Genomic DNA, 8,934 nt, shown 5'->3' on the forward strand with positions numbered 1-8,934 from the left:
AAAAAAAAAAAAAAAACTACCTTCTTGTTACTATTCTGCTTATTCTGGGTTTAAGTTTCAGTCCCTACACACATCTGTAACACTTAAGCCCTGGAGTACTATCTTACCCACTCCTTCCTGTCCCACTGTCTCTGTCCAACACAGAGACTTATAATCTCTGCTTCTAGCTGGGCATGGTGGGTCATGGGTATAATGCCAGCTACCCAAGAAGCTGAGGCAGGAGGATCGCTTGAGCCCAAGAGTTTGAGGCTGTGGTGCATTTTGACTGCACCTGCAAATAGCCACTGCACTCTAGCCTGGGCAACACAGCAAGACCTCATCTCTTAAATTAACAACAACAAACAGGCCAGGCTCAGGGCTCATGCCTATGATCCCAGCACTTTGGGATATTGAGGCAGGAGGATCACTTGAGGCCAGGGGTTTGAGACTGGCCTGGGCAACACAGTGAGACTCCATCTCTACCATAATTAGCCAAGCTGGTGGTATACACCTGTAGTCCCAGCTATTAGGGAGACTAATCTGAGAAGATTGTCTAAGTCCAGGAGCTTGAGGCTGTAGCAGTGAGCTGGATCATTCCACTGCATTCCTGCCTGGGCAACAAGAGTACACAGACCCTGTCTCTTAAAAAAAGAAAATCTACTTGTACACAACCCTTCCCTGAATAAATTCTATAAAACTCTAAATACACATTCTTTCATTTCTTCCATTTCTCAAACTATATAATGGCCATAGATGGTTTTATTCTCTATTATCCAAGAGGTCAGTGATTATCTTTCCTATTTAGAAATGCAAACTGAGGGAATGTCCCAGAGCTAAAAGAATTTGACCTGTCATCCTTGATCGTGTAGTTTTAGCTGGAGCCACTAGGTGCCACTCTTGTGCCTCTAACAAGTTATTTATCACTAAATGCCATTACTAGAGGGATAGGTGATCTTAGGTGGAAAGAGCACAAGTTCTACTCAGTACCCTGGAGAGTGGAAAGAGCATGGGTTCTACTCAGTACCCTGGACCACTCATTTCCCTGGGCTTGGGACCCAGTCCTATTCAACTACAATAAAGTCCTATATGATAGCAATGTTAGTGGGCTTCGGAGCAAGATCCTGGAACAAATCCTAGCCTTGCACTTACTGGCTATGTGGCTCTGAGAAAACCATGAAAGCTCTGTAACCAATTTCCTCAACTGTAAAATGAGAAAATTGAAACCCAACTCATAATATCATTGTGGAGATTGAAGTGGAAATCTTGGTACAGATTAGGTATTATTAGGTATTCAGTAAATGCTCCTTCCTTCCAAGACCTATGACTACAGACTGGTAAGACCATAAGTTCAGTAGCCATCTGCCAAGTTAATTGGGCTATGAATAGCCCTAAGGCTATGAGCAGTTGCTATAGCAAGAGTAGGGTAAAAGAGGTCAGATCATTTCTTTATGAGAAATGATTTGGTATTGGAGAGGCTTAGGCAAAAAGACTTCATAGGCTAAAACAATCCTAGATCCTGAGGAGTCTCTCTCTGTCCATGCATCCCAGTTCCTATGATAATGGCACATGCCTTATCTTGAACACCTATCCCTAGAAAGCTGAAGATGTGGGTAGCTGTAGTGAACTGAATTTAGCCCCCCACCCCAAATATGTCCAGGTCATAAGCCCCATAACCTATGAATGTGAGTTTATTTGGGAAAAGAGTATCTGTATATGTAATTAAGGATCTCAAGATGAGATGATCCTGGAATTAGGGTAGGCCACAAATCTAATGACAGGTGTCCTTTAAAAAGAAAGGTAGAGGGATATATGACAGAGATGGGGGGAAAGACTATGTGAAGATGGAGATAGAGATTAGAGTTGTGCAAACCACCACAAGGAATCCCTTCCACCAGAAGCTAAAAGAAACAAGAAAGGATTCTCCCCTAGAGCCGTCAGGGGAAGCATGGCCGTGCTAATGCCATGATTTGGACTTCTGCCTCCAGAACTGTGAAAGAATACATTTTGGTTGTTTTTAAGCCATCAAGTTTATAGTAATTTCTTACAGAATTCCTAGGAAACTATAGGTTTTAGTTTTATTTGTTCAAGGCATAGGCAGCAGCACTCCAAGTTGGATGGAAAGTGGCCAGATCGGGGGGAATGGGTGGAGGGAGGGGGTTTGGAGGGATTACTTCTGAGGTTTACCTTATAGGGGTACAGGTGAATCTTTCTAAGAGTAGAATGTGAACGTTTTAAAGCAATAACTGAGAAAATGACATGAAGGCTGTGTTGACCAGTTTGATGGAAGTATTTCAGATTGCATGTGAAAACCCCACACTGTACCCCAGAAGTGCATTAATGTACATAGTTACCATTCAATAAAAAAAAAAAAAAAGAAAGAAAGAAAGTGGCCAGAACATTTGTGGTGAACCAGCTGGATGGAACAGCAGATGCATCCCTAGAAGGTGTGTCCTGGAAGGAACGTACAGCTTTGAAAATAGGTGCAGTGAATGGGTATTTATAGGGGCCTACTGCTGCTCTCTGCCTCTCCAGCTATACTGAAGAGGAGGATAGGCAAAGCCATGAGATGCTGGGATGCCTGGGGACCTGGGGGCCGCCTCCTCCAATTAGGCAAGCAGCAGATGGAAGGGGAGAGCAGCAGAGGAAGTGTCTGAGGCCCTGCTAGTCATTCTCTCACAAACAGTGTGTAAAAACTTTACTAAGGTACTGACATGCAGTAAACTGCATCTATATTACATAATGCACAAATGTTAAATTTTGACACATGTACAATCATCACAGTCAAGTTAATGAATATAACCAACACCCTCAAAAGTTTCCCGCTGCCTTCATAATCATTCCCTCTCACTCTCCCCTCCCATCCTCAAGTTACCACTGACCTATGGATTAGTTAGCTAACTATGGATTAGCTAGCACGTTACACAATTTTATATAAATGCAACCAAATAGAATGTACTCCTGTATTTATTTCTGGATTTTCTCTCTCAGGTCAGTACTTATTGGCTGAGCCAATATAAAAATAATTTTTTAAAGGAGAAACTTCAGATTTCCTGCATCCAAAAAAGTAAACAGATAAAATGTATTTTTTGATTAGTCAAAACTAAACATAAGAATCCCACCATATCATCTCATTATAATAGTAGCTATGTGCTTAGTTCTTTACCTACATTATCTTATTCAAAATTCACAACGATCATTTTTTTTAAAAAGATAGGAACTCTTGGCTTGGCGCCTATGGCTCAGCAGCTAGGGTGCCGGCCATATACACTAGAGCTGGCGGGTTCAAATCCAGCCTGGGCCTGCCAGACAACAACAACTACAACCAAAAAATTGCTGAGTGTTGTGGCGGGTGCCTGTAGTCCCAGCTACTTGGGAGGCTGAGGCAAGAGAATCACCTGAGCCCAGGAGTTTGAGGTTGCTATGAGCTGTGATGTCACAGCACTCTACTGAGGGTGACAAAGTGAGACTATCTCAAAAAAAAAAAAAAAAAAGATAGATACTCTCTCTGTTGCCGAGGCTGAAGTGCAACAGCCCAAAAATGGCTCATTGCGACCTCAAATTTCTGAGCTCAAATGATCCTCCTGCTTCAGCCTCCCATGTAACTGGAACTACAAGTGCATGCCACTATGCCAAGATGGTTTTCAAAAAATTTTTTTACTGGGCGGTAACTGTGGCTCAGTGAGTAGGGTACCAGCCCCATATACTGAGGGTGGTGGGTTCCAGCCAAACTGCAACAACAAAAAAATAGCTAGGCGCTGTGGCAGGTGCCTGTAGTCCCAGCTACTTGGGAGGCTGAAGCAAGAGAATCACCTAAGCCCAAGAGCTGGAGGTTGCTATGAGCTGTGACACCATGGCACTCTACTGAGGGCAACAAAGTGAGACTCTGTCTCTAAAACTCTGTCTCTTTTACTGATGGGGTCTTGCTATGTTGCCCAGGCTGGTCTCCAACTCCTGGCCTTAGGCAATCTTCCTGTCTAGGTGTCCTAAAGTACTGGAATTATAGGTATGAGCTACTGTGCCTAACCTCGCAACAATCATTTTAGATATACCTATTTTACTAATAAAGAAATTGAGGCATAGAAAGGTTAAGTAACTTCCACAATAATGCCAACCAGAATGACAAAATGGAATTCAAGTGATGTTTAACCATGCCCTCTACCTCTGTCTAATGCTACATTCTCTAAAGTTTTTCTGACCCACAGGTTTCCTTGCTGAAAGGCTAGCCTCAAATTATATAGTCTAAAACGCTGGCACCCACTCAACCTGAATTGGAAGATTTCTACCAACTTAATTATTATTTTATACTTACCTGCTTCATCTCACACGAGCAGTGGTAAAGAAACGGGTGCTGTGTAGTCTCCTGAAATGCTTTGTGCAGTTTGGTCCCAAACTCCTGTGTGTCAGCTGCCTAAAATGAGCCAGAGATAGAAGATGCTGAGTTCCAGCTAGAAAGCAAGGGAGAAGTCATCACAGAAGTTTACATAGGCAGATAGAGGACCAGACAGATAGGAAGGCAAACCATGAGTTGCTCTTGTGATGTTAGGAGTTTCCTTAGTTTTTGTGAAGGCAGGAGAGGATGAGAGGGACTGGGATCATACAGGGCATGAGTGAGGTGGTCGTGGCTCCCATATGTCTTCCTACTTCCATCACCTAAGCAAAATCCTTCATGCAAGGTCTTTGTTCTCCTATTTCTATAAGAGATAAATACCCCAGAGATTCATTGTTCATGGAGGATTATATATACTGCTCGCCCACTGAACAACTGAGGTAGACAGGAGAATTTTTCCTCAGATGCCTTTTAGGGAGAAAGAGGACTAAAGAATACAGGGAATGGGCCATAGCCTTCTACTTTTTAATACAGAATTGTAGGACATTAGAGTCAAAGGGGACCAGAGTACTCAATGCAACACACTAATTTTATGGATGAGAAAATGGAAATTTGAAAAAGAGAAGTGATTCTCCCAAGATCTCACAGCTATTCAGTACAAAAGTTAGGGCTCTAATGCATACCTTTAAATTCCCAATACAGAATTCTCTCTACCCTGTGCTGGCCACTTGACCCAAAAAGTTGAAGCAATGACAAAATGCCACAGTTTATAAATGTAGCAGCCCATATAGCTTATGGTGAGGAGGAGTATGAGTTCTAAGAAACACTCATATAACTTGGTAATGTAACACACTGGTGATAAGGGCATGGGGAGGGATCTGGCTCTCCTTACAAACATGAGAGCTTGAGAGACGAGGGCATCAGTGATTGGCAGTCTCTACACCTGTGGCGTTAAGAGCCACCAGAGTGTGTCTATAAGAGGCTGGAGGAGAAGGCAGTCGGGTGCACATTCCATCACGGACCCGCTCACTCTGACTCTGTCACTTTTTCTGCCTGCAGAACGCCTACACGGCGTCTCTCTATGAAAGACTGCTAAGATGTATTCTTCTTACTAAGACTGCTTTACTCCCTCAAATTCTTTCTCTCTCTCTCTCCCTTCTGCTAAAGCAAATAGCCTTCAGGTACCTAAGAGCAATTGTTCCCAAGCAAGTCCGAGTGTGGAACCTAAATAAGTGGGGGGCTGGAGACCTGGCCAGTCCTGGGCCCCAGTAAATGGTGACCATGAAAGGACTCCAACATACAAAGGTGTTGTACTCTTCGACTTGTACGTCCACCAATTTATTATAGGAAATAATTCAAAAGAAGCAACATATCATATAAAGGTATTACTGAATCACTGCTCACTATTTATATAAACAGAAAGACTTGTAAACAACTTAAATGCCTAACAGAGGAATGTTTTTGTTTTGTTTTTCAGACAGAGTCTCACTATATCACCCTTGGTAGAGTACTATGGCATCACAGCTCACAGCAACCTCAAACTCTTGGGTTTAAGTGATTCTCTTGCCTTAGCCTCCCAAGTATCTGGGACTACAGGCGCCTACCATTAACACCCATCTATTTTTTGTTGCAGTTGTCATTATTGTTTAGCTGGCCCGGGCCTGGTTCAAACCTGCCAGCCTAGCTGTATGTGGCCTGGAATGGGGTTTTTTGTTTGTTTTGGAGATAGTCTCACTTTGTCACCCTTGGTAGAGTGCTGCGACATCATAGCTCACAGCAACCTCAAACTCTTGGGCTCAAGTGATCCTCTTGCCTCAGCCTCCCAAATAGCTGGGACTACAGGTGCCTACCACAACACCGGGCAATTTTTTAGAGGTGTGGGATTGCCTGAGTTCACAGGTTTGAGACCAGCCTAAGCAAGAGCGAGAACCTGTCTCAGCCTCCCAGAGTGCTAGGATTATAGGAGTGAACCACCATGCCCAGCCTAGGAATGGTTTATTAAATTAGATAAAAACCACAGTGGAATATTATGAGGTCTGACAATTAAGTTCACAAACCTGCCACCATGCACATATGTTGGGAGCACCGTACCAATAGCTTGGTAAGGTTTCATAACCTTGGTGTATCAGTATTTCACAGTTGTGTTCGTGTGGGCATGTGGTGATGCCTTGCTGAGTGGCATTCATTATTGTTATCGCATGTTTTTGTGTGCCATCTAGAGGATGTCAGAGCTGGAATCAGAGCAATAAGCAAAGATTAAATTTCTTGTTAAACTTGGCAACAGTGGAAGTGAAATCAGGGACTTGTTAGGGACAAGTTTATGGATAATGCCATGAAGAAAATGGCAGTGTACAAATGGATTTAACATTTTCTGAGGGAAGAGAAAGCGTCACTGATGAAGAGAGGTCAGGGTAGTCAGTAATGAGAAATATTGCAAAATATTGCAAAAATTCCTCAAATTGTGTGTCAAAATTATCAGCTGACTGTGAGAGGCATAGCAGACCAAGTAAACATCGATAGAGAAAGCAGAAAATCTTACCTGGAAATCTTTTTTTTTTTTTTGAGACAGAACCTCAAGCTCTCACCCTGGGTAGAGCACTGTGGCATCACAGCTCACAGCAACCTCCAACTCTTGGGTTTATGCAACTCTCTTGCCTCAGCCTCCCAAGTAGCTGAGACTACAGGCACCTGCCACAATGCCCGGCTATTTTTTGGTTGCAGCTGTCATTGTTGTTTGGTGGGCCGGGGCTGGATTCGAACCCGCCAGCTCAGGTGTATGTGGCTGGTGCCCTAACCACTTGAGCCACAGGTGCCAAGCCTTAACTGGAAATCTTGCCATGAAAAAAGTGTGTTCTAAAGGAGCTCACCAATGGACAAAAGCAAAGGAGAGTCAAAGTTTGCCAAGACCTCTGGAGAGGAAAGACAGTGTTTGGGGCCATGTTATCACTGGTGATGAAACACAGGTGTACCAATACAATCCTGAAACAAAGTGCATCATGTAAGGCAGCCAGATATCCACAACCAAACCAATCCATCAGTCTGAATCCAGAGTCAAAAGGATGTTGCTGACTTCTTTTGCATCGGAGGGATTGTTCATTATGAATTTGTACCAACTGGATAGTTAACCAAGTTTACTATTTGGAGAGTGGGGGAAAGGCTGTGTGAAAAAGTTAAACGAAAATGACCTGAACTTTCTACCAAAAACTCATGGCTCTTGCATCACAATAGTGCACCAGCTCACACAGCACTGTCTATAAGGGAGTTTTTAGCCAGTAAACAACTATATTGGAACAACCTCCCTACTCACCCGATTGGGCCCCACTGACTTTTTTCTTTAAAGGAAATATTGAAAGACAGGCATTTGGATGACATTCAGGACATCAAGGGTAATACAATGACAGCCCTGATGGCCATTCCAGAAAAAGTTCCAAAATTGCTTTTAAGAGTGGACTGAGTGCTAGCATCAGTGCATAGCTTCCTAAGGGGAATACTTCAAAAATGACCATAGTAATATTTAGCAATAAGGTATATAGCACTTTTCTAGGACAAATTTGTGAACTTAAACATCAGACCTCATAGTTAACTGAAACAAACTAAGACTATTAAAATAGGGGAAAATGTCAATTTTACAAGAAACTAGAATGCTTTGGTCATAATTATATAACATATGAGATATGCAAAAATTTTTAATTATGGTGATTACTTAGTGATTACTTCAAATTGTAGGTGTGTTGTACTATCTTACAGGAAAAAAAAAGAACAACAAACCAAACCAAGAGACTTGGAACTGATGTGTTACCCCTGATAATACCAGTTGGTCAGCACATATTCCTAAAAGAAAGGAAAGATATGAACATTGCTGAAGGGCCTGCCATATGCAACCCATTTCCATGCTGTCTTGGTCCTTCTGTGCTGCTGGAACAAATTACCACGGGTTGGTGGACTATAAACAATAGACATTTATTACTCACAGTCCTAGAGGCTGGAAATCTAAGATGAAGGAGCCGGTGTGTTTGGATCCTGGTGAGGGCCCTCTTCCAGGTGGCAGGCTGCCCACTTTCCCCTGTGTCTCACATGGCAGAGAGGCAAGGATCTCCCTTGGGCCTCCTCTATATGAGGGTGCACCTAATGACCTAATCATCTCCCAAAGGCCCCACACCTCCTAATACCATCACGCTGGGGGTCTGGATTTCAACATATGAATTTTGAACAGATACAGACATTCAGACTATATCACACATTTAGTCTTTCTCAGAATGATGCTGTGAGGTTCTATTATTTTTTCCAGTTCATAGGTGTGGCTTAGAGAAGCTGAATACAGGCATACATCCACATAACTAGTAAGTAAATGAGTGAGAATTTGAGCCTAAGGCTTTGATTCCAAAACTCTTTACACCATTCCATACCATCATACACATGTAACCCTTAAGGTTGATCAGTTATTCCAATGTATTCTATCACCATGAGGTAGCAGAGCATTTCAACAAGGAACTGGAAATCACTGATCTAATCCTAATCCTAGCTCTCCTCTTTTTTTTTTTTTTTTTTCCGAGACGGAGCCTCAAGCTATCCCCCTGGGTAGAGTGCCATGGCATCATGCTCACAGCAACCTCCAACTCCTGGGCTCA

At 42.8% G+C, this 8,934-nt stretch overlaps 1 protein-coding gene across 1 annotated transcript in view; it reads right to left on the reverse strand.

Annotated features, from left to right (window-relative positions):
• CUNH11orf80 (chromosome unknown C11orf80 homolog) overlaps positions 1-8,934 on the reverse strand; it is a 71,465-nt gene that overhangs the window by 9,346 nt on the left and 53,185 nt on the right. The window contains exon 14 of the mRNA XM_012810458.2: positions 4,289-4,387. Within this exon, the coding sequence (XP_012665912.2) occupies positions 4,289-4,387 (99 nt within the window). The remainder of the gene's footprint in view (positions 1-4,288; positions 4,388-8,934) is intronic.

This window comes from Otolemur garnettii, unplaced genomic scaffold, assembly GCF_000181295.1.
Source record: "Otolemur garnettii isolate 467f Iridium unplaced genomic scaffold, OtoGar3 scaffold00134, whole genome shotgun sequence".
Classification (NCBI taxonomy): domain Eukaryota; kingdom Metazoa; phylum Chordata; class Mammalia; order Primates; family Galagidae; genus Otolemur; species Otolemur garnettii.